General features: G+C 48.5%; 1 protein-coding gene across 1 annotated transcript in view; it reads left to right on the forward strand.

Moving 5' to 3' along the window:
• PDE6A (phosphodiesterase 6A) overlaps window positions 1–26,356 on the forward strand; it is an 87,643-nt gene that overhangs the window by 21,654 nt on the left and 39,633 nt on the right. Inside the window, exons 5-8 of the mRNA XM_004696720.2 lie at window positions 727–801; window positions 14,226–14,290; window positions 20,066–20,132; window positions 23,988–24,035. Coding sequence (XP_004696777.1) covers window positions 727–801; window positions 14,226–14,290; window positions 20,066–20,132; window positions 23,988–24,035 — 255 coding nt within the window. The remainder of the gene's footprint in view (window positions 1–726; window positions 802–14,225; window positions 14,291–20,065; window positions 20,133–23,987; window positions 24,036–26,356) is intronic.

Raw genomic sequence — 26,356 nt, forward strand, 5'->3', positions numbered from 1 at the left:
GCCTTCCCAGTGCTCCCCATAGATATGTAGCCTCTGCCCAAACTGGGCAGCATAGTTGTTCTCTTTCTTATTCAGGAAAAAATTGTTGTTTTCCCTGGTAACAAAAACAAAATGAAAAAGTATATCACGGAAACATCACTAAATACAGTCTCATTCCAATCACCAAGAGCCAAGCAGTTGTTAATGTTTTGTTGTGACTTCTTTTTGGTGTATTTCCCATTTAAACACTGGCCTTAAATGCGTTTGCCATCTCGCCGATCCATTCAACATATCAGGAACAACTTTTCAACCAACACATACACATCTGGAACATCATTATTAGTAGATGTGCCGACAGTAATTTAATAAGTTCCCTCTTGTTGGACGCCGGGGTTGTTTGTGAATTCTCACCATTTCCGGTACGTCCTTGATCCCATGCTTGCGTCTGCCACCCTGAGGTCTCTTTCCTAGGTGAAGAGACCCCATTACTTTCCATCCCACAGCACCGGGCACGCCCGCATTCAGCAGTGTGTGTTTGACCCTTGGTTACACAGCCAGGCAGCTGCCCACTCTTGGTTTTCAAGGCAGGACTGACTAACGCGCTCCAATGTTGCTGAGCTTCGCAGTCTTCCAACCGTGGGTTACAGGGAGCTCTTGCGCTTTTAGACTCCCTGTATCGGCAGCTTCCCAGTCCCTTTTTCTTGAGTTACTTTCAAAATATGTAATGATTGTTTTTCTCCCTCCTAGGAATTTTTTGATGTGTGGCCCGTCCTGATGGGTGAAGTGCCACCCTACTCGGGACCCAAGACCCCGGATGGAAGGGTAGGTCTCTCCGCCTTTTCAATGGGAGTGGATGCTTATTGAAATACAAACCCGAGGCGCCGTAGACCCTGCTGAAGGGTTTTTCTTTTTAATAAATCATAAAGTGCTGACCTTCTCTGGGCTGGGCTGTCGCTCTTGAAGGAAGTCCAGTCGCTGGCACTGTTTTTGAGGTGTTGCTGTGGGCTCATGGAATACCTGGCGTGGAGACACCAAGCAGGAATTATGATCCTCCTTCCGCGGAATAAAAAGAGCCCCAGGGAGCTCACGCCCAAGAATTCGCCCAGGAGATGTTTCGTATCTTACAGAATAGGGGCTGGATCATAGGCGCAAGGTGCTCTCTCCAGTGCAAACGTGGTGGGGGTGGTGGTGGGAGGTGGGGGTGGAGGCAGCTGCTTGGTACAGCAGACAGGCACCCTTGGTTGGCTGCAGCGGTTTTTAAATGATTGTTTTGCTTTTACTTTTGTGACCTGATTTAATCGATGACGAATGCAGGTAGTCTCTAATTTATGGGGGCCTTTGTGTTATAAGAAACGCACTGACTGTCAGACAGTGGTTGGTGCACACACAGTGTTGCAGCACGTAATTTGCTGGTGTTATCATTCTCAGGTGTTAAATTTTATGCCTTGTTGTTCAAAACCCTGCAAAGCAGGCGATGGTGTGGTCTACGAGGAAACGAGTGCCGAGAAGCGGGCGGGAGAGGACGAGGCGCGCTGCTCAGCGCTAACATGCGCATATGGAGCCGCCGGCAGCCGCCCCAATTCCGATTTCAGCGTCTGGGTCGCAGGGCCGACTCCTCGGGAGCTGTCTTGGCGTCTCCTGCGAGAAGAGGAGCCACTGTTGTTTTGCTGCCAGGTTGCTCGGGCTTCTCCCGGTGCAGCATTTCCAAAGGTAGTGTTCCCAGCCTCTAACCCTCCTGGAAGAACTTGGGGACCCTTTCATTCGCGCCAAGTCAAACTGCGGCGCTGGCACCCTCACGGGACTCAACTCCTGTTCCTGTGAAATGTTTTAGGAGTTATGAGAACAGAAGAAGTCTGACGGGGTTGCTCGGCGTGAGGTTTGCCAATGAAACCCCAGTACGACAGCTTTGCTATCCTTGAAACCGAGCGGCTGCTTCTCCAAAGCCATGGGAAATAATTTCTTGGTGTGAATTTCCTGACCTTTTCTTCAAATTTCGTCATGAAAAAGCCCCCAGTGATCATGCTGTGCTCGTCAAGAAAATCTATCAAGATTACCCTTGTGTAATCCCCCCAAAGATGTCATCCTATCCTCTGAGCAGACGTCACTGCGTGACTCTCACTAGCCTGGCAAATCTCCCTGGAAACCAGCGCTTGGATTGGCCCTTTCTTTCTTTGAAGGCTCCCTAAGTGGAATAAAACACGAGAATAACTGAAAAAAACGTGTCTGCAGACACTCCCTGGCCACAGAGGCATGTCGAGACCCATTTTGTTTGCAGCACACTGTGTGTGTGTGTGTGTGCTGAAACCATAGTACCAATACTTTAAAAAAACAAACAAAAAAACCCTTACTCTCATGTAAGAATAGACCTGGATTGAATCTGTTTATCTGCCACTGGAGGCTGCATGATAGAATTTTGCAAGGCCAATGCCTTCTTCTTTTTTTAACATCACAAAAGGTGACCACTCTACTTGTGGACTTCTCCAGATGGAATCCACAGAAATCAAATTGACTACATCTGTGGAAAGAGACCCTGGAGAAGCCCAATGTCAGCAGCCAAAAAGAGGCCAGGGGCTGAGTGTGGAACAGGCCATCAATTACTCATATGTAAGTTCAGGTTGAAGCTGGAGAAAATTCAAACACGTCCCCAAGAGCCAAAATACAACCTTGAGTGGACCCCACCCGAATTTAGAGAACATCTCAAGAACAGATTTGCTTCGTTGAACACTAATGACAGAAGACCTGAAGGGCTGTGGGAGGACATCAAGAACACCACACATGGAGAAAGGAAAAGGTCATTAAAAACACAGGAAAATGAGAAAAAAATCAATTGAATTTCAGAAGAGACCCTGAAACTTGCCCGTAATCATAGAGTAACTAAGACAAATAGAAGAAATGGTGAAGTCAAACAACTGCATAGAAGATTTCAAAAGGGCAACTCGAGAAGACAAAGCAAAATATTATAACGAAATGTGCAAAAACCTAGAGTTACAAAACAAAGAACCAAGCTCAGCATATCTTAAACTGTAAGAACTCAAGAAAGAAAATCAAGTTGCAATAGTGAGTTGCAATGGTTACAATATTGAATGATCAGGAAGCATTAAAAAAGAATGGAAAGAATACACAGAGTCACTGGACCAAAAAGAACCAGTCACCATTTTCCATTTCAAGAGGTAGTATATGAGCAAGGACCAATGGGACTGAAGGAAGACGTTTAAGCTGCTCTTTGGAAGCATTAGCTAAAAACAAAGCTCCAGGAATTGACAGGACACCAGTTGAAATGTTCCAACAAGCTGATGAAGCACTGGAAGCACTTACTCATTTTTGCCAAGAAATTTGGAGGGTAGTTATTTGACCAACTGACTGGAAGAGACCCATATTTGTACCCATTTCAAAGAAATGTGACCCGACCGAATGCTCACTTACAGAACAATACATTGATATCACATGCAAGCAAGATGTTGCTGAATATCTCCCAATATCAGTTGTAGCAGCATCTTGACAGAGAGCTGCCAGAGGTCCAGGCCAGATTCAGAAGAGCACATGAAGCAAGAGATATTATTGCTGATGTCAGATGGATCTTGGAAGCAGAGAACATCAGAACGATGTTTACTTGTGTTTTGTAGACTATAAAAAGACATTGGACGGTGTGGATCATAACAGACTATGAATAGCCTCAAGATGAATGGGATTCCAGGACACCTAAGTGTGCTCATTCAGAACCTGTACATGGATCAAGAGGCAGGTGTGTGGACGGTACAGGACATACCGCATGGTTTAAAATCAGGAAAGGTGTGTGACAGGGTTGTATCCTCTCATCATACTGATTCAATCTGTGTGCTGAGCAAATCGTCAGAGAAGGTGGGTTATATGAAGAAGAATGTGGCATCAGTGGAGGAAGGCGTATTAGCCACCTGCAATATCCAGATGGCATAACCTGCTTGCTTAAAGTGAGGAGGGCTTGATGCACTTGCTGATGAACATGAAGGATTGCAGCCTTCAGTGTGGATTACAACTCAATGTTAAGAAGAGCAAGGTTCTCACAAGTGGGCCAGCGGGTAGCAACATGATAAATAGAGAAACAATTGAAGTTGTCAAGGATTTTGTCTTGCTTGAATCCACAATCAATATCATGGAAGCAGCAGTCAAGAGATCAAGCGACACTTGCATTGGGTAAATACGCTGCACAAGACTTCTTTCAAGTGTTGAAAAGTAGGGAGGTTACTCTAAGGACTTAGGGGTGCTTGACCCAAGCCGTGGTATTTATATTTGCTCCATATGCATGTGAAAGTTGGATATTGAATGAGGAAGACAGAAAAAGAATAGAAATGTGATGCCTTTGAAAATAGAAATTTGATACATTTGAATTGTGGTGCTGGTGAAGACTATAGGAAGTACCAGGGACTGCCAAAAGAACCAACACAGCTGTGTTGGGAAAAGTCCAGCCAAAATGCTGCTTAGAGGCCAGGATGGGGAGACTTTAACTCGCAGACTTTGGACATGCTGTCAGGAGAGACCAGTCCCTGGAGAAGGACATCATGCTTGGAAAAGTAGGGGGCAGTGAAAAAGAAGAAGACCTTTGCCAAGAGGGGTTGAACAGTGGCTAGATCAAGGGGGGTCAAACTTAAGAACAGTTGAGAGGACGGTGCAGGGCGGGGGGAGATTTCATTCTGTTGCACACAGGGTCTCTATGAGGCCACATGGAACAATGGCAGTGTCTGCAGGCCATCTGCCTCCATCGATGACGGTCTTTAGTTCTTCAACAAGCTTACGGAAGGGGGATCCTCATGATAGGATCCCTGATCAGGTCATGGTGAAATGCCCCTCTGCTGGCCCCCTGATTGGTGGTTTGAACCTCACCCCCAATGCACCCCCAGGGGCCCTGCAGGAGAAAGGCTAGCAAAGTGCTCCCAGAAAGACAGCAGTCTGGGAAAGCTTAAGGCAGTAGCTCTCAACCTTCCTGATGCCGCCACCCTTTAATACGGTTCCTCATGTTGTGGTGACCCCCCCAACCATAAACGTATTCCCATTGCTACTTCAGAACTGCAATTTTGCTACTGTTATGAATTATGCCACCCTGTGAAAAGGTCCTTCGACCCCCAGAGGGGTTGCAACCCACAGGTTGAGAATCACTGCCTTAGGGGGAAGTTCTACTCTCTCGCCTGGAGACAGGATGATGATGGCACCCAGCAGCAATCGCCATTAGCCCTCATTTACAGGTGAGCTCATTTGGGATCAGAGTGGTTAAGTGACTTACATAAATTAGAAGCCAAAGACCTTCTTTTCTTTGACAACTAGCATTATAATTATGCTTTTTAACTTTCCCCTTTGCCTTCTACCAAATCCTCAGTATGAGAGTTAGTGTGTGTGTCAACTTGACTGGGCCAGGTTTCTCAATAACCAGGCAGTTGAGCCCTCCCCCACAACGTGATGTATCCTCATGTAATCACTTTCATGATGGGATCTGTTGCGAGCAGCTGAGAAGATGTGGGGAGCTTAGGGTGGAGTGCCACCTCTTACTAAGGCCACAGCTCGGATGTTGACTGGGGCGTGGCCTACTCAGTGCTGTGGAGAGCTTTGTCTGCATCTTTTTTTTTTTTTAAGCATTTTATTTGGGGCTCATACGACTCTTATCACAGTCCATACATCCATCAATTGTGTAAAGCACATTTGTACATTCATTGCCCTCGTCATTCTCAAAACATTTGCTCTCCACTTACGCCCCCGGCATCAGGTCCTTTTTGTCTGCATCGTGTGTCTGGTTTGTTGACCTCTAGTTCTTTGGCCTTGAGCCACTGGCCTGCAGATGCCTGCCGGTCCTGGGGGCCTGTCAGTGGCCTGCCAGGTGAGCTACCACATGACTTGCAGGGCTTTGGAGTCATTTGACTCTGCAGTTCCCAGCAGCTGGTGGCCTTCCTGCTTCCTGGTTTGTCAGTCCCCTTTGCCACATGTGTCATGTGACACCACCCGCTCAGCATCTGAGCCATCGCCTGGACGCAGACTGGACTCACCTGCTTCTACATGCTAGAAGCCATCTTCTTGCTGTGCATTTCTCTCTTTAGACAAATGCATGTGTATATGCAACACTGCTGTTGCTTCCCTCGGGAACCCTGCTTTACCCATTCACACCTCGTCTTCCACATTCTCATCAGAAAGACGACTTTTACCTGGATTCTAATGAATTAATCTCCCCAAATTTGGGATCCTAAGGCCCTGCAGTAGTAGCTACGCCTCACTTTACCTGCTTTAAAAAATAAAAGGCTGTGTGTCTGTTTGAATTATGATAAAGTTATACCTATTCATTAGCATCTTGGGGGAAAGAATAGCACCTCGTTTAAGACAAGAGTATTTCCGAGTACAATAGTTTTGCTACAGCTGTGTTTGGGGCTGTTCCGGGGACCTCACGCTAGCAGCCTCAGTCGCTGAGGGAGAGGTAAGAACATGCTCACACTGATGGCGCTTTTTACCTTTCTGAGGTGGGTGAATTCTTCCATAAACGTGGCCTTGAGGGCAACTTGGCTGAGTGTCAGTGTGTGGAAACAGCCCTGTTTCCCTAAAGCACACTAATCTCATTGCTGCTTTCTGTGGAAGCGAGCTCATTCTCCTGGGAGTTTCAAAAAACTGCCCATTTCTAACCTTGTGGTAAAAAGTCTTACAGAGAACCCTGGCTCAGGCAGCCTGGGAAGGGCCCTGGGAGCAGGGAGCAGGGAGCAGGCTGAGGCAGCAGGCCGAGGAGAGTAGAGGCCATGCAGGCCCAAGCCTGATGGTCCTAAGGCAAAGGCCGGAGAAGTTCCCTAGCTTTCTGCCTCCTCCCTGGTGAGGCAGAAATTTAGCTCTGCCAAAGGCCCATCAGCTAAGGTGGCCATCCTTCTAGAACGGATTATGCAGTACAACCCCATGATTTAAAAAGGGTTTGCACCCAATTTACTCAAAATTGGCCTACATAGTGCCAGAGGAGCACAGCAAACAGCTGCCACATAGAGCAGGCCTTTTCTCTCCCCGTCCTTCTCATTCCCGACCAGCCCTGGCCAGACCAGCCCCGGCCAGGCAGCGGCGACGGCGAGTCATCCACCTCTTATGTACACCCAAATACCTATATGTATGCATGTGTGCATGTACATGGGTATGTATGTGCATGTGCACTGTACGTTTCTATAGTGATCTCAGATTCCATCAGGTATAAGTCACCCTTATGCTCTCAGCCAATGGATGTATAAACACTCATCGTAAGAACGTATAACTAGAAATCTAGCTACCTTGTGGATGAAGCTCCCTAACATTCACGATAAGCCAGGACCCTCGAAGTCACTATGAAGCTATTCCAAAAATTTTCAACATAGACCTAGAAGGATGTGAGGTTTATAAAGCATGGAAACAATGTCTAAGTTCACTTTGACCTGGTCTGTGGCGACAAGAGGAGAGGGTGGGGGGAATGTAACAATAGCTAAGCCTTTCTTATCTCTACCCTTGAAAAGTTGCATCATTCAGCAGGCCTCTGACTCTGAAGAAAAGCCCTAACAATGCTAGTCTTTGATGCTGTGTGGAGCCAACGTGACAAGTTCCCGTAACCCCCTTGTGCTTTTGCTCAGTCTCAGAGAGAACAGAGAGGGGAAACTAACTGAGATTCTGTCCAACCCGAGCTCTGAAGAAGCCTGCCTCCCAAGGGCTCTCACCAAAGGTCAGAGCCTGAGAGCTAGAGACGTGGACAACAACCACCGTGCTAACATTGTAATTGTTCCTTTGATTCCTCAGCTCTGAACGAACGTTCAGAGGTCTGACTTGCATGCCTTGCCCTGATTGCCTTGCAGTAAACAGAACAAGTTTACGTATGGTAGACTCATCTCTCTTGATCTTCCAGAATCAAATTCCACACAACAGTGTCCGTGTGTGTGTGTGTGTGTGTGTGTGTGAATATGTACACATACTCCATCACCACCACCCTTGACAAACACGATGATTCTTTTTCTTACCTCGTCTTCCCCCTGACAGCTTTCTCAGTTGGGACATTCACAGCAACTTCACTCCAGAGCCATGCAAAGTCACCACTTCATGTAGACACTCCATTTGTTTAATCCTTTCCTCATGACGGATGCTAAGCTCTCTCCAGACTTTTGAAAAGGGTCTAGAAATCAGGCCTCTTACCCATGTTTGAGAGTCTAGCTACGAAGAATAAATTGGCCAAAGCGTATGGTGGGCAAACTGCTTTTACGTATATCTGGGAGTCTATCTATGTAGAACTAAGTGGGCCCAAGGGTGTGTGCATTCTATGTTTGAGAGCTAGTGCTAAGAACCCAACAACCCTAGAATCGTAGCGGGGAGGGATTTGAGGAATCGTCTGGGCTGGTGCTTTTCCTTCCTGACTGACCTCGGAGCCTTCGCGGTCCACATGCTGCCTTGGCCGGAGGCAAACAGAGGAGGAGAACGCACAGGAAGGGAGTGAGAGAGTGGTGTTTGCACTCGGGGCGGCTCTGCTTGACAGGTTACACAATTTGTTATGATCCACACAGTCCAGTGTCTTTGCATAATCGATGACTCACAGGCTGCAGGGAGACGCTGCAAGCAGGGACAGTCTTTCCTAAGGACTAGGTGCCAAGAGCCTGAAAACTGACCAGCAGTGACTGACGGACATGGCCTTGATTCATGGGGAAACTTACGTATGGAGGGGGCAGTACCAGGACCATGTGGTGGCAGGCAGAGTCAGAATTGGTCCGCTGTTCTTGATGCCCCTCGATGGAGCTGCTCCACCAACTGCTCCGCAGGGGCCTGCTGCACAGTGCAGATTTGGTACAAGAAATATACAAAGATGAGAAATGCCCAACTGAACATTTCTCAGTGGAGTGAACGGGCTGTGGGCCAGTAGAGGAAACACGGTAATGCCTGTGCCCTTTGCCCCAAGCCTAGATGTCTTTCTGTAAACCCACTCCCCACAAGCCAGTCCTGTTTTATCCCTCCTGCTAGCCATAATGGGAGTCCTTGGTAGACTGCCCACAAGACCATAGGGCTGAATTCATGAGGCTGGACCTTCTGGGCAGCCCTTAAGTCTACCCACTGGCTGCTGTGCCCCTCCAGCCAGTCAGTCTAGAGACCATCGGTAGTTGGCTGGATGGCCATTGAGGTCCACTGGGAAGGACTGCCTAGGGCAGTGTGAGGCTTCCTCAGGGTTGGGCCCTGGACCCTTGAGTATGGGGCTTTCTTGTACGGTGACTGTGCACTTTGCGGATCGGCTGTTTCCTTGGTGATGGATGCCACTGGCCCTAGGATCTAGGGTCGCTCAGCCCCTGGAATAGCTAACAGGGTGTTTCTCATCACAAGGGCTTGTTTTGTGATGTCGTCTAGCCTAGCCTATATCTGATCTCTACACCCGTCAGCACTTGGGACCCCAAACAGGAGAACACTTCGTCCCTCTTGATTGCTGTTGCGTGTTCCCAGCCATACCCTTTGGGTAGCTAGCAACATCCAATTCACAGTCCTCCTTTATGATTATAGTCCATCATTCCTGTATTGGATGCGTCAAAGGACCAATCTCGTATTACTCCTTTCTTTACTAGTCAGTAGATGGAATAGAAGAAAACTCACAAGCTCCAAACCCACTCATGAAGTCAGTGTTGACTCATGGTGACCCTTCGGGACAAGGTTGAACTGCCCCTGGGGTTTTCTAGGACTGTAACTCTATGGGAGGGAGGAGAAAGACTTGTCTTTCTCCCTCCGGGGCACAAGAGCTGAGCTCAATGGAGAATGCAGAGACATCAATAGCCCAGCAATCAAACAGTGAGAAATTCCGTTCTTGTTTTACACGTCATAATACATGAACATTTTAAAGATTTAAAAAAATGAACCAATCTATTAAACTTTTAGTTGAAAACAAACTAGAACTTTGATCATATCAAATAACACCCTTTATGTTTCAGTATCCTTTGTCTTTGCGTCTTTATTGTTCTATATCCTTTAAAAATGTACACATCCACTTCGTGACCCCAACACACGCATCTTACGCTGCTCTGGGTGGCCTGAGTTCAACCTGCTAGTCACCTTCCCTCTGACATTTGTGAATCCTGTGACCACCTGCAACCTTTTCAATCCATTTAATGTTCCTCCTTTTCTTATCTTGGGTCTGTGATTGTCCTTCTAGGTCTGGAACTACTTGTCTCACTGTAAGAATCACCCCTTTATTTAGATGAAACACATTCTGTCATATAGCTACTTAGTTACTTGGAAATAACTAGCTTTCAAGGTTGTTATAAACACAAAAAGATCAGTTAGAATGAAGTACTCCAGATAATTTAACGCATGTGCAGCCAATTGTCTCCCAACTGAATCAGAGTGAGTTTCTTTTCTTTTATTAAGGTTGTATTAAACAGAATTTAAACAAACAATTCATCTTTTCTCCATTCAATTTTATATCAAAGCTTCTTACGGTACCAACGAAAACAATTAAAAACTGCATGAAGCCGTTTTTCTTGGAAGAGAAAAAGAACTGAGGCTTTTAGACTGTGCTCTGAACAACATCAGCTTTGGCCTTCAACTGGATACAAAAACAGAAGCTTACACAAAGCAAGCGCTAGATCAGGGGGAAACAGAAAAAGTACAACCACTTTTAAACTCAAACGTATTCAACACCATCCGACATAAACGGTTTTTCGGTGAATACATCTAAAGAGTCATGACAGCTCCTACACACACCTGCCCCTCTCACTTACTGGTCTGAATACAAAACAAATCTGATGGCAAACTTGCATGGAAATCACCAGACTCGTTCTCTGGCCCCTTTACCCCAGCAGTCAACTCATTCTGCAGCCAAACCTCAGAAACATGACCATTTACGAGGGGCTGCTTATTTTCAAGGGGTTCTCGCCTCCAAAGTAGGACCAATCTCTTAGAATGAACGCCCAAGGGCTTGTATCTGGGGCAGATTTGAAGCAGACAGTAGTCATCAACTGATGGTAATGTGGGGACAGGTGGCCCCATTTTGAATCCGTGTGCATTTGCCTCCGTATGCGCCAGGCAGAGTAGCCATGGAGCCGCCGGCAAAAAGTAGAGATTCCTCCCTCGGAGGCCCTGGGCGTTGGAGTAACCAAAATTAAGGCCAACAACCCCGGCCCTGCCCGCTGCCAGAGGGGCAGCCGGCCCCTCCACGTGCAAGTTCGCCTGAATGTCTCCTGCTCAGGGTGTCTCCCTACACAGGTTCGCGTATTTCTGGTGTTCTGGAATGCATTGGTGACGATCAGGGACTGCAGCCTTCAGCACGGATCACACCGCAGCCTACAGAGAACAGCACCCTCACAACCCTCAATGAGCCACGACGTCATGCTACGTGAAGAAAAGATCGAAGTTGCACCCAGTGCTCGTGGAAGCTGCAGTCGAGCTATTACGGGACGTGCTGCACTAGGGAATCTGCTGCATGAGTGTGCTGCGATGGGGCTTGCACTTAGAACCCGCTGCTCGCTCCTCTGGGGAGAGACGAGGCTATCTGCTCTCAGAAGACGGGACTCTTGCTTGGAAGCCCCAAGGGGCCGTTCTGTCTGTTCTCAAAGGCTGCTGTGAGTCAGAACTGACTCCCTGAAAGCGAGTTGTTGTTTGGTTTTTTTTGAAAGTGAGTTTTAAAAGTGTTACAAGGCAAAGATGTCGCTTTAAGGACCAAGGTCCACGTGACCCAAGCCATAGCCCTTTCAATCGCCTCGTCCGCATGTGAAAGGTGGACATTGACGAAGGAGGACTGGGGAGGACCTGAGGGTTCGCGTTCCAGCGCTGACATGGAATCGTGACTCTGCCATCAAACAAACAATCCTCGGAGGGGAGACGGCTCAGTGCTCTTCAGATGGAGAGATTGTGGCTCGTGCACTGTAGACATGTGGTCAGGAAGGCCGGTGCGTGGGAAAGGACCTCACGACGGTCAAGTGGAAGATCGTGGAAAAAGAGAAAGCCCCTCAACAAGATGGACCGACACAGTGGCTGCAACCAGTGGGCTTGAACATAGAAATGATCGTGGCTGGCGTTTTTAAAAAGTCCCAATTTTTGGAAAGAATGCATGACAAGCTAGGGTATACGGTTTTGGGCTGCCATGTGACTATTTCGTCAGGATATGAGTTTTATCAATGACGTCCCGCTTTACCAATGTTAAAATCCGGTCACCTTAATGTAGGGTCTTCGTGAGTCAGCACCAGCTAGGGGGCAGTGAGTCAGCACCAGCTAGGGGGCACCTAACCACAGGAACATTGAATCTGCTTTACAGAATTTGGTTCCAGGTTTCGTTTGGAAAGAGTTCTGCTACTCAGACAGTAACAAGCACACTCAATACCAGAGAGGACAAGTAGTGGAACTGAGGCTGGAACACAGCCTTTGTACCCTTCTGTGTCACGTGTCAGCTCCATCTCCTCCTGCTCAGGATTCAGCTGGCCTTCCTCAAGGGCACGTCCCACTCTGGGTATCTCACTACTCCCTGGGCAGCCTATGCCACGGGGACAGCTCCTGCCCCGCGGGTGCCTCCTGGGGGGGCCGCATCGCTGCAGCTGCCAGTGCTGGGCTGTGGGGAGCAGAGCCACTCTCTCATGAGTTTGACGGTCACCACCCCCTGTCAACGGAAGGGCTCTCAGACAGGCTTGGTGGAATCAGGGACTTCCTCTTTGTGCAAGGTCTGAGTTAGGAGGCTCGGGGTGGGGGTCCCAGCATCAGCTTTAAATCTTAGGGCCATGCTCCTCACAGCTTCTGTAGTAAAGGAACAGATTCTTAAACATTTTAATTTATTTTATTACTACTTTTCAAACTATTACTAGAAAATATATTGCTAGTGGCTTAATAATATACATGGAATTGATTTAAGATACACTGCGACCCCTTTGAGGTTTTAAAGATAAGAACAAATCCATGGTTATTTAGATGATTAAAAATAAAATTCAAAAAGAAAAAATATATAGGTATGTATATATTACAACTTGGCACATATGGCACATATATTACAACTTGGCACAACATAATGAACATAATTAATGTTGCTGGCTGTGCATCTTAAGATTGTAGAAAGGGCATATGTTTTGCTACCTATGTATTTACCACTATATATATATATATACATACACACTAGAAAAACCAAGTCTCATTTCAGAAAATTATTATTCAGTTCAAAGTCACTGTAATTCTTGTAAGTGTATCTAAACCCTGACTCTCGATTTCTGTTTGTGAATTTGCGTTTTTGCCCGTTACCTTGATACACCAGGAACAAATCGTTTGCAAAGTGGCACCAGCCTGAGGCCCAGACGTCAAGCAGCCCTGCGTTGGGCCGACGGCACCGGCAGGGACAGTTTCAAGCTATTAGCCCAGGTGACAGCAGAGGGCACTGGCGTGGGCGTCAAGGACCAAGGCTCTGACCCTGGCTCACTGTCTCGCGGTCCTGAGTCCTTCCTTTCTCTCTGTCCACGTCTCCCGTTTTAAAATGGTTACTAACCAGCCCATTGCGTTTGGCTGTTGAGAGGAGCTAGTGAGGTCATGGGGATTTCCCTGGAGAACGGGGGAAGGAGCTCCCCTGCCATCGTCCAAACGTAGGCTCGGGAGTAAAATGATGGGGGACTTGAAGAGAAGGGAGGCCCTGGGTGGCTCCAAGGGTTACGTTCTCAACTTCCAGCTGAGAAAGGCTGGTAGTTCAAACTTACTCAAGAGAGGTTCTACAAGAGAGGTCTAGCTATCTGCTTCCAGGAGATCCAAGCTATCGGAGGCCCTGCGGAGAACAGCTGTGCTCTGCCACGCATGGGGTCTCCATGAGCTGGAACCAGCAGCAACGGAGGGAGTGTGTGTGTGTGTGTGTGTGTGTGTGTGTGTGCGCGCGCGCTTTGGGAGACTGAGACGCTCTGGGCTGTAAGGAGTTAGTTTAGAGGCAGGCGAAGGAGACTGAGCAGTGAGGTGAAGGAGAAAAGGGTTCAAACCGTGGACATGAGCCCTGCCCGGTGGGCGACAGGGCTGAGCAGGACCGTTTAGATGGAAGAGAACCTCTTTTATTCCTCGCTTTCTCCCCACTTTAAGTCTCTGTCTCTTTCTCCTGCACCCCACCTCCACCGCCCCTGGAAGACCACCCTTCTTTCCAGTCCCAGCCCCTGTGAGATGACCCCAGCGAGGGGAAACCGAGTCCTGAGACTCGGCGAAGCTGAGCGAGCTTGGCGCTCCCTGGGAACCGCAGCAGAGGCTGCAGGCTGGGCCTGTTCCGTGGCTCTCTCCTGCGAAGGCGTTGCCTCTGACTCTTACGGTCGCTCTCTCCCGTCTAGGAAATCACCTTCTACAAGGTCATCGACTACATCCTACACGGCAAAGAAGACATTCAAGTCATTCCGTAAGTGTCATTTCCAAGCGTGTGGAAACTTTAACGTGCTTGTCTACTAGCCCAAAGGCGGGCCCTTTAAGCCCACCCAGAGGGACCTCAGAAGCAAGGCCTGGCACTCTGCTTCCCAAAGGTCACAGCCGCGGGAACCTAAGGCTCCCAGTCCCGCTCTGTAACACACAGCACTGGCATGTGTTGCAATCAGCTGGATGAAAACCACCTTTCCCAGCTACAGGATGAGCGTCTATAGGGGTCCGTGCTGTCAGAGAAACGATAGGATCCTATCAGTGCTTTTCAGCTTGCTGTGCAGGTGCAGCTGGGGTCCCTGCAGGGGGCTTGACAGGAAAGACAGGAAACTGGCTGAGAGAGCATCACGGCCCCCCCCAGCCCCGGGGGCTTATAATCTAAGGCCTCTTCAGGTGTGATCAAGAAAGAGCAGGAAATATGACAAAATAATAATTGATAAATTATCAAGGGCTCATGAGGGAGGGGGGAGCGGGGAGCGGGGAGGGAGGGGAAAAAAATGAGGACCTGATGTCAGGGGCTTAAGTGGAGAGCAAATGTTTTGAGAATGACGAAGGCAATGAATGTACAAATGTGGTTTACACAATTGATGTGGGTATGGATTGTGATAAGAGTCGTATGAGCCCCCAATAAAACGATTTAAAAAAAGAAAGAAAGAAAGAAAGAAAGAAAGAAAGAAAGAGCAGGAAAACAAAGCGCAATGTCCTAAATCTGCCCACAGGCAGGTGAGGCTCAAGGTGACAAACCTTTTTAGTCAGCTTTCTCGTTTGTCAGGAGAGCATTTCTCAGACATTGCATCGACTTCTCGGCTGTTGAACTTTCTGTGTGCCAAGAACCACCCCCGCAGCTCTGGTGATGAGACACAGTGAACATTTCAAGCCGTGGTGGCAGGCTCCTGGAGGCTGGCTGTCGAGGTCAGGGGAGAGGCAGACCCTTGGTCTCTTTTCCCTGATCCATCCTGTCCAACCGAGCAGATCGAATGTGACTGTGTGCTGCCTTCCTCCTTAGGCAGTGGGCCTGACTGTGCACGTTGATGCACGTACTCCTGGTCTCCACGCTGGATTGCCTGACCCGCTGTCACCCAGATAAACCGCCCACCGCTCAGGCTTATCTCTGACTGGTTAGGGAGAAGAAGTTCCCCACGTTCCTGAATGTCTGGGTTCTCTCTGTTTCCTTTCGTTCCTGCTTGCACGAGGGTGGGTTATTTTCTAAACTCACCTCTTTCTTCTCCTTCTCCTCCTCCTGCTTCGCCTCTTCCTCCCCCTCCTCTTCCTCCTCCTCTCCCCCACCCTCTCTATCTCGTTTACCCTTGTTGGATGCGGGCACTTCAATCATTTTGTTTTCTAGATTTATGTCTAGAGCTGCAAGTTTGTTACATCTCACCTGTTTCTCAAGTTACCATAGATCAATGTCTCTCAAGTTCCACCCCTGCTCCCCAAGCATCTCACTTCTGATAGCATGTACCTTGCCGTCCCCCCACACAAACCCAAAACTAGGCCAAGGAAACAGAACCAATCCTAAAGTCTGAGACTAAATCTGTGCCATGAGGTTTGTTCAAGAAGAAGGTGGACCATCGGGTAGCATCAAGACGTCCGGGTGGGGCAGCACTCCCCGGAGTGTCCGCAGGCTTGGATAGCCGGACTGAGGCAGAAGCGGAGCTTCTTTCTGACTGGCTTCTACAGTTTCCCATTGCAATTGGTGTTCGTTGGTCAGCAAGCTTGGGAGTGAGGTCAGAATTGAACTGGCCATCAACCAAAAAACCAAACTCACTGCCATCCAGTCATGGTAGCACAGGGTAGAACCGCCCTGTGCATTTCCAAGACTGAGACGACTTTGTCAGAGTGGAAAGCCCTGTCTTTCTCCCATGGGGCGCCTGGCAGTTTTGAACCGCACATCTTTCAGCGTGCAGCCCGGCATGTAACCACGATGCCACCAGGGCTCCCACTGGCCAGGGAAGGAGGCCTGATTTAAGGGAAGCGAGGCTTCCAGTCCACTAGAGACAAGCCCCTTTGACTGCTGATCCCATTTTGTCAACCACTCAAATCCATTTTTATTTCTTTTAGCAACAATGCCATGTGTGAATGGCAACGTCCTGCTTCGGGCATGAATACTTGAATTAGTCAGGACAGGATAGGCAATGTTGCGGAACGAGTACGCCAATCTTCATGGTATAGATAGCAAAGATTTATTTCAACCATCCAATGACACATCGGGGCTGGGAGTAGTTACAATGTGTTGATTACTGATAGAAAGGTGAGAGCTACGGCTGAGAGATCAGTTGCCATGTCGAACACCGCAAGGTTGACTAACCTTGACAGAGATGACAGGGCATGAGGAAACAGTGACGCTTACAAGGGCCCTCTCCAGGTGACACATGGCTTCCCGCTGAAGCCAGGTATGGCGAGCCTTGACGTCAAGTGGACGCGGAGTGAAATCCTGCTATTTGCCCAGAAGCGAAGCCTAACCACACCCACTGCCTTCAAGTCAATTCCAGCTCATAGCAACCCGGCAGCAGAGAGCAGAACTGCTCCCTAGTGTTTCCAAGGCTGTAAATCTGGATGGGAGCAGACAGCCTCCGTTTTCTCCAGTAAAGCAGCTGGTGGGTTTGAACTGCTTGCCTTGTGGTTAGTAGCCCAACAAGTAATCCACTAGGCTATCAGGTTTCTAGTCAAAGCAAATCCAACTCTCACCGCCATGGAGTAGCCACCCCAATACAATAGGACAGGGTAGAATGGCCTCTGTGAGTTTCTGAGACTATCACTCCTTACAGGAGTCAAAAGCCTCATCTTTCTTCCATGCAGCAGCTGACGGCTTCCAACTGCTGGCCTTGTGGTTCCCAGCCCAACTCACCATGCCACCAGGGTGCTTGCTAGTCAAACCAAAGTGTGTGTGTGTGTGGGGGGGGGGGGCAAAGAACGTAGAGCAAGTGGGAAAATAGAGAACACACATTAAAGTGAAGTTCCTATTGTTGGTGCCATCGGGTCAATGCCGACCCACAGCAACACTATGCACAGCAGAATGAGACACTGCCCGGGGCTGCCCATCCTCACAGTCCCTCCTATGTCTGAGCCCATTGTTGCAGCCGCTGTGTCCATCCATGTTGTCGAGGGCCTCCCCTTTCTTGCTTCCCTTCCACTTTACCAAACATGATGTCCTTCTCCAGGAATCGGCCTCTTCCGACAGCACGTTCAAAGCACGTAAGACAGAGTCTTGCCCTCCTTGTCTCTGAGGAGCACTCTGGCCGCACTTCTTCCAAGACAGGTTGGTTTGTCCTTTCAGAGGTCCATTCAGGGGATAGGTTAATCCAAAGAGATCAGTCCTGGAGGAACCGTGGTGGCTCCGTGGGTGAAGTGGTGCGTGGCCTGTGAGTGGAAAGGCATGCAGCCGAGGCCATCTGCTCCCCACAGACCTGCCGCCTCTGAAACCCCAGCAGCTGTTCCACTCTGTCCTGTGTGGCCTCTGTAAGTCAGAATCAACCCCGCTGCAGTGGTTCGAGGCTGGTATATGAAGAGCCACCTTAAATATGAGCCAACTACACCTTCCCGATACATGGTAGAAATTGCTATACTGCATGAGGAAGAAATCTGTTATATTTCACTGATTCTAAGAGAGACCCCCCCTTTTTTTACCTTTCTGAAATAGAATTTACAGAGCTACATCTGCATTTTAAGAGTTCTTTTGGAACGAGAAAGGTCAAAGCGGTAAGTGGTGCAAACGTCGTGCATCACAGATGCGTTGATCGTGATTTCTTTTTCTCGGTACTTGACCCCCTCTGAGATTTGAAGAGACACGGTGTGTGCTGCTCACAATGTGGTGAGGGGCCGTCCAGGCAGTTCTGGCTCACCGCCACTGTGTGCAAGAGCACGGCATGCTGCCCGGTCCTGTGTCAACCTTGCCATTGTCGCCACGTTTGCGGTGTGCAGTAGGACCAACAGAGCATGGCCCAGGGCATTACACTGGGTTACCCATAAAACACTGGGCCTGAGGATGCTCACTTCCCCTCCAATGTCATTGTTCAGGAGAATGGGCCTCTTGTCCAAATCCGTGACTTCTTGGGTGAAAAATGCATCCAGAGGTTTTGGATGAACACAGGGCGGCTTGTTCAGCGTCTCAAGCCCAGAAAGATGAGTTAATTCTTGAAGGAAACAATGCTGAGCTTGGATCAAATTCAGCTGCTTCAATTCAGCAACCCATGACAGTTAAAAACAAGGATATCCGGGAACTTGGGGATGTTCCTGAAAAGGGAACAATAAACAAGTAAAAGGCAATAATACAAAAGTAGTTATATTGTTGTGAGACATATACATGTACAGGTTAGCATTAGTGCAGGATAGCAGGGTGTGGTCGGAGGGGGTGTGTCAGCCCCCACCACTAATCACAGGTTCCATAGGCACAATTTTACGGTTGAGATATATAAATATTATATTAAAGTCATCAAGAGCATGAGCTATAGAAGAGAGAGAGAAATAAAGGAGTCAGACACATTTCATGGTAGCATGCTCACCTCCTGGATGGCCATGATCTTACCAGCCAGGTCTGCGCACAGCGTGGGCCGATGCTAGGTGAGGCAGGGACCGGGCAGGATACTCGAGTACCCCGCAGGAGGTTGGAGGACCCCGTTTATTGCTAGCCAAGGGTTATATCTACTTAGGGGGACGTGATTACAAGTAACCACATGTGACAGGAAGGAGCAGTACAATAGGCATACACATTATAGGAAGGGGATGTACAATGGGCATAGGCATAACAGGAAGGGTATGAACCAGGGCTGTACACGTGATAGGGAAGGGAGGGATTAGAGGTATACATGTGACAAGAAGGGTGGACCCTAGATTCATGATGGCGGCCTAACCTTGGTTACCCTTGCATGGGCTTGACCTCTCAGGGGTCTCCTACAGAAGGGAGTGGGCCCTACTTGTTGTGGGATAAACAGTGGTGACTGCTTGCTCTAGATGGCTGATAACCCTTAGGGAGAATAACCCCTGACCTACTTCTGATGACCTCCAAGTGTACAGTCATTCGCAAGCAGCTAAGTTTGGCATATATTTGGGGGAGACAGGTTGGGAGAAATCCTTCTGTTTCCCACAACAGGGGACTAGAAGTGAGTTTCTGTACTTCCCACCTAGGACTAAGTATTAACTTCACGAGAGAAGGGATGGAATCTGCTTTTGCTCGGCAGCCAGGAATGGCTTGCTGAATGAAATTGCCCCTTTGATAGTTCCGGTCAGTGGGCAGCCAGTAAAAGGCATCCCTCATGCTTCCCTCAGTGTCCAAATCCGGCCCCTCCAATTGGTGCCCAAGATTTGGAACTCAGTCCAACGTAGTGAGTGTGAGTTCGGGAGGGGGGCATCTCCAGAGTAGGGAGAAGGCAACGACCCAGTCTCAAGCTGGCACTTTTTGTTGTTTTTACATGGTGCTTTGGGTTGGAAAGTTCACAGAGCAAAGTGACTTTTCCCTCAGCAATTCCTATACGTTTTATTTTGTGACAATGATTTCCACCCCACGGTCTAACCACCCCCTTCCCTGTGTGTTTGCCATGTCCGTGTGTCCTTCTTTCCTGTCCTTCCTGCCTCCTGACCCAGACTTGAGTTCTAATCCAACTGTACTTGCATCAAAAGACATCATGTGTGATGGAAAATTCGGCAGGGTTTACTGGTGATGGTTGTACAATTATAATCATTGGTGTCACTGCATTGCATATGTAGAAAGTGCTGTCTATGGCATTTGTACAATGAAATCACCATGTATCTGTGACTTTTACAGGAATCCGCCCCCTGACCATTGGGCTTTAGTGAGCGGTCTCCCCACCTACGTTGCCCAAAATGGCTTGGTAAGTCATATAGCGTGGAAGGGGACGGGGGTGGGGGAGTGGGGGGAGGTGGGGGGGGTTTCCATCAGGCAGAAGGAGGAAAGCATTTCCATCAAAATGGGAAAAGTGGCTCTTCAACCTTGCTTCTCAAGGTTGGCCTACAACTCGCTGGACACTCGAGTGGAGGAGAACAGACAATGGACCCGGAGGGCATGAGCAATGCAGAGAGACACAGGCTCACATGAAAAGGTGTATAGTCTCAAGACAACCAAAGATCCTTCCCTATGCATGCCAGGGACTAAGCCATGCCTGGATGGTCTACCAGAGACTAAGACTCACGCTCCCATACCACCGGCTTAATTGCCACTCCCACCCTCCCACTTCTGGGCACTTCAGCCAGGCCAGGAATCAGCTAGGTGCTATCCAGGCAGCTCCAACTCCTGCTGCCTGGGGGTGTGCCAGACTAGAGCAGTGCTCCATAGACTTTCTCCACGGGAGTTTTGGGGTTTTTTAAGTAGATCACCAGGATTGTCTTCCAAGGTGCCTGTGAGTGGATTAAAACCACCAACCTTGCATCAAAGGACAAAAAAATCAAATCACTGTGAATGAGGGAGAATGCAGATTGGGGTCCCAAGACCCATCTGTAGGCAACTGGACATCCCCTTACAGAAGGGTCACGGGGAGGAGACGAGCCAGTCAGGGTGCAGTGTAGCAATGATGAAACATATAACTTTCCTCTAATTCCTAAATGCTTCCTCCCCGCCCGCCCCCGCACTATCATGATCCCAATTTTACCTTACAAATCTGGCTAGACCAGAGGATGTACACTGGTACAGATAGGAACCAGAAACACAGGGAATCCAGGACAGATGAACCCCTCAGGACCAGTGGTGAGAGTGGCGATACCGGGAGGGTGGAGGGAGGGTGGGATGAAAAGGGGGAACCGATTACAAGGATCTACATATAATCTTCTCCGTGGGGGATGGATGGACTACGGAAAAGTGGGTGAGGGGAGACGTCACACAGTGTAAGATATGAGAAAATAATAATAATTTATGAATTATCAAGGGTTCATGGGGGAGGGAGCAGCAGGGAGAGGGGGGGGAAATGAGGAGCTGATACCAAGGGCTCAAGTAGAAAGCAAATGTTTTGAGAATGATGATGGCAACAAATGTAGAAATGTGCTTGACACACAGATGTATGTATGGATTGTGATGAGAGTTGTACGAGCCCCCAATAAAATGATTAAAAACAAAAGAGCTGTAAGAGCGCCCAATAAAATGATTTTTTTTAATGCTAAAAACAACAACAACAAAAACCCACCAACCTTTTGTTTAGCACCTGAATCTTACCCAGGGCCTTCATAGGACATGTGCCCCTTCCCCTCCCCCCAAAACCAAACCCATTTCCATTGAGTGGCCCCGGATTCATAGTGTCCTTATACTGTGCTTCTGAAGCTGTGCATCTTTACAGGAGTAGATAGCCTTGTCTTTCTCCCAAGGACTAATTCAGGGTTTGAACTGCTGACCTTGGGGTTGGCAGTGCAAGGTTCACCTGACTGACTGTATGACTAGGAGTCCTATATGCCATATAAAAACTCACTCCCATTGAGTCAGTGCTGAGTCATAGTGACCCTATAGGCCATGGTAGCACTGCCCCCTGTGGGTTTCCAAGACTGTAACTCTTTACAGGAGTAGAAAGCCCCATCTTTCTCTCAATAGGCCATATTAAAAAAAATACAAACACACCGCCACCACCCAAACCACGGCCATCGAGTCAATGCTGACCCATAATGATCCCCTCAGGCAGGGTGGACTGCCCCTCTGGGTTTCCAAGACTAAAACTCTCTATGGGAGTAAAAAGCTCCATCTTCCTCCTGCGGATCAGCTGGTGGATTTGAACTGCTGACCATGTAGTTAGTGACCCAACTCATAACCACTATGCCACCAGAGTTCCCTGATGTGCCATACATCCACTCTCCTCAAACACACTCACTGCTACCAGGTTTTCAGGTTGATGAGCATCTCAACAAAGCCAAAGCAGCAAATTATATATTTATCTGTGTGTATACATATACATATACATATATGTAATTTATACAAACAACCCACTACTATGATTGCCACCGAGTGCTTACATAGAGGGCAAGCTGTAGTGCAGGAGGTGGGCAGGCACCAAGTACATTTACTCATTTAATGCTCATGACACCTGACCAGGGCTCAGGTTGGAGAACCACTGGAGGGTCAGCCTGGCAGCGTGTTGTGGTTGATGGTAAGCAGAGACGAAGGGGAGGAAGAGTCCAGATTAATCTCAGACTGGAGGGATAGTGTGGCCATCGGGTTCAGACATAAGATGACAAGGTCCCTTCCAGGCCAGATGAGTTTGAAAGCGCTTTCGAGAGCACATGTCTAGCAGCTGGTGCTGTGGGGAGAGAGGTGGTGGGAGATGGAGATGAGGACAATATGAGGCCAACGGACCTGAGTGTGCGTGAAATCACGCGAGGGGGGGCGTGAGAGAAATGGAGCGTTGGTAGCATATGCACTGGAGGATGCTCACATTTCAAGCTCGTAAGGAGAAGGAGGGGGAGTGTGTGGTGGAGAATCAGGAGTGTTGGAGGCATGTGGAAAACCAGGAGAAGGCAGTGCCGTGGAAACCAAGGAAGTAGGAAGTTTCTGCCAAAAGGGAGAGAACCAAATGCAACAGCATGCTTGATTGATTGATTGATGATTGATTGATTAGATAGACTGACCTCCCTGCCCTCACTGGGTTCAGCCACCAGGAGGCTGGTGGTGACCCTCCCAATAGCCAATTAGGTGGTGAGGTGAAGGCAAACACCAAGGTGTGACCTGTTGTTGAGTGGACGAGTCAGGAGAAGGGACAGAGCACAGAGGAGAGGAGGAGTAAGCTGGGGTGGTTACTATGGGGACCACACGGGGACAAGGGACGTTTCCTTTTTAAGGATGGGGGAGACGCCAGCATCTCCTGGGCTGAGGGGAATGGGCCCTCAGAGAGGTGAGAGGCGACGTCTGAGCTGGCAACCCTGAAGCTAGTTCGAGCAGGGCCAGGCGATGGGGCGTGTCGGGGCTGGGCACTCCTCCACCAGACCAGAGACCATTGGGCAGTCAGGGACTATTCACAAGCAGGGCCTCCGTGAGCCTGAATGAAGGCTTTGTGCGTATTAAAGAGAGGTGCCCTGGAGGAGTGCAGGAGGAGTGGCGAAAGGTCAACAGCAGGGCCCCACAGAGTGCAGGCTGGGTTTCGGCAGCCAGCTGTCTGCTCAGCTGGATGCCCTTGTGCAGTGCACAGCCCCCAGCACCAGACCCCGAGGCCCTATGGCAGAATCAGATTAGTACCTTCCATGGTCCAGTTTTACAAAAGGGAATCAGATGATTCATAACCAGAACTACAAGCCTTGAACTTCTTATTCTCCTCAGGGCTTATACGCCAAGGAAGTAACCTCATCTTGCTAAAACAAGCAAAACCCACATGTGACCGATTCAAAACGTTTAGAATAGAATTATATATTAATAAAATAGCATTATTAATATCTATAATATAATATCTACGTAGTCATATCTACACTGTTAATTAGACACAACCCAAATGAATAGCTAGACACAACGCAACACAATGGGATGCTGTACAGCTAATAATCATGACCAAACATAACCTTAACTTTCTCAGAGGCCTGAAATGGCTTGCAAGGGAAGCAAATGGCAAGAAGCAATGTTCTTAAATTGTTCTTTACCTGCCTGGTAGCCTCTGTGAATAGCACACCTGCTGCAAGGAATGCGATTGCCTGGGGCGGGGACGTTGCGTTTCAGCAGGCTGCTCTCCGGGCAAATCCCAGCTTCATTCTCCCTTCTGGGCTTTCAGATCTGCAACATCATGAACGCGCCTGCTGAGGACTCCTTTGCCTTCCAGGTAGGTCCCTTTCTGGTTGTTCGCCTGGTGATACGACTACTTTCCATCCACAATGACTATTAGAGGACATTAGAACCTGACCACGGACAGACAAATAGTCAACCCAAGTGAAAATAGGGGATCAGGGGGCGGGGGAAGCACGTGCCAGTTAAAGTAACACACACGTCTCCATGGTCTCCGGGTCCCTGATTGGAACAAATTATTATGAGCCGGAGGCTAACTCAAAAGGTGGAGGTTCAAGTTCACCAGAGAAACCTTGGGAGAAAGCTCTGACAAGCCAACCATCACAGACCTTCCTCTAATACACACAGGGCCGCCGGGGGTTGGAGTGGACTTAATGGCAACTGGTTTATCAGACTTTGACAGTCCACCCCCTTTCTTTGCTGGCCTCAGTCTCTTCCCGGACATCACCTCCCGCCCAGACCTTTTCAGCCCCTTAAGGACAACCTCAACTGCTACTACCTTCACGAAATCTTTCCTGATTCTCCTAGCTGAAATGTGATGTCTAGCTCTTTAGAATTTTCATGAGACATTGCTTAAAATTCCATTTTATTTTATTTTTATTCAGAGGTGGGGAATCTTTTACTGCCGAGTACCCTTTGGGTATTTATCACATCATCCGTGGGGCATACTGGTCAGGTGTGTAAGGAACTCCCCCTCAGGTGAGGGCTACCAGGAGCTGTGGTGGTGAGGGGGTGACACATGGTGGGCAGTTTGAAGCCACCAGGAGCTCTGCAGGAGGAAGACTGGGTTTCCGACCTGTAAACACTGACAGTCTCAGGGACACCCGGGGCCGCTATGAGTCAGCCTGGCCTGGATGGCAGGGAGAGTCGAGAATGCGATGGCAGAAAGGCTGATTGAGATATGCGGCTGGCTGATCTTGAGGGTGTGCAGTTTCACGTGACCTGCTCCAGAAGCCCCAAACTCCCTGCCACCCAGCTGATTCCAACTCATAGCGACTCTACAGGACAGGCGGCAACTGCCTGTAGGCTTCAACTGTCTTTTAAAAAGTTCCATGGGCATATAATTTGTTGCGGGTTTGAATAAATGGCTATAATGTCTTGATAGTTCCAGAGTCTTCCAATTTTTAGTATATGTGCTGCTGAAGCGAGCACAGTTCCAGAGTCTTTATTCTGTTATCACCAGACTGCTAGAATCTAAAAGCGATTCTTTGATTGCAGTCCCAAGTCCACATTTCAGTTCATCTTTAAGGACGGAAAAACTCATTGATCACCTGTCTGGGGTTCAAGCAAGCATGACCAGAAGCAGAAAGTAAAATTAATGGATTAATTGTAACTTCAAGAAGAGTAAGCATGCATTACAAGGAACATGTCTTATCCTAAAAGAAACAATGCCAAAAGTGATTAGAACATCCTGGTTACAATCACAAAATGATACCGTCACATCCTGGGGATCCTGACAAGATTAACTACAGCATTCAGATCACAACATCCAAGGGAACAACATTGATCAGAACAAGCGATATGTCGAAGAATAGTCAAACTAATTGTAGTGTCTGGAACCTGGGAACCTGGGAGCACATTCTAAACTTAACCACCAGCCGAGACTTTCCCATCAGGGGAGGGGGAACGGGCAGGTTAGCCAGCAGTCAGCTTTCTGAGCTGGGAGGGAGGGAGGAACGGGCAAGTCACTTAGCAGCTTACAAAAATGGAGTTTCTTTTGCTAGTCTGCCTCAATTCACATGATTATACAATTCAATAGTTCAAGCACATCAAGAAGAGTTGTAATGCATCACCACAATCAGCTTTAGAACGTTTTCTTCATTCTTGCGCTCCTCGTTATTAGCTCTCCAGTCCCTGCCCCAACCTCCTTTGCCATGTCTTCAAGGAGCCATTCTCTCAGTTACTAAGACTGTAACGCTTGACAAGAGTAGAAAGTCTTTTCTTTCTCCTGCGGAGGAGCTGGTGGTTTTGAACTGCTGACCTTGCAGTTAGCAGCCCAACACGTAACCACTGCCCTACCAAGGTTCCTGTCAGGGCCAATAGGTAACATCATGATAAACGAAGAAAAGATGGAATTTGTCAAGGATTTCATCTTGCTCGGATCCACAAGCAATGCCCATGGAGGCAGCAGTAGAGCGCAAACCGCACTGCATTGGGTACGTCTGCTGCACGAGACCTCTTTCAAGTGTGGAAAAGCAAGGATGTGACTTTGAGGACTAAGGTGCACCTGAGCGGAGTCATGGCATTTTCAATCGCCTCATGTGCATGTGAACGTTGGACATTGAATAAGCAAGCCCGGGGAAGGATCGGTGCATTTGAATTCTGGTGCTGGTAAGAACATTGAGCGTACCATGGACT

This window comes from Echinops telfairi, unplaced genomic scaffold (assembly GCF_000313985.2).
Source record: "Echinops telfairi isolate 266 unplaced genomic scaffold, ASM31398v2 ScPeMD7_7469;HRSCAF=8507_0, whole genome shotgun sequence".
Taxonomy (NCBI): domain Eukaryota; kingdom Metazoa; phylum Chordata; class Mammalia; order Afrosoricida; family Tenrecidae; genus Echinops; species Echinops telfairi.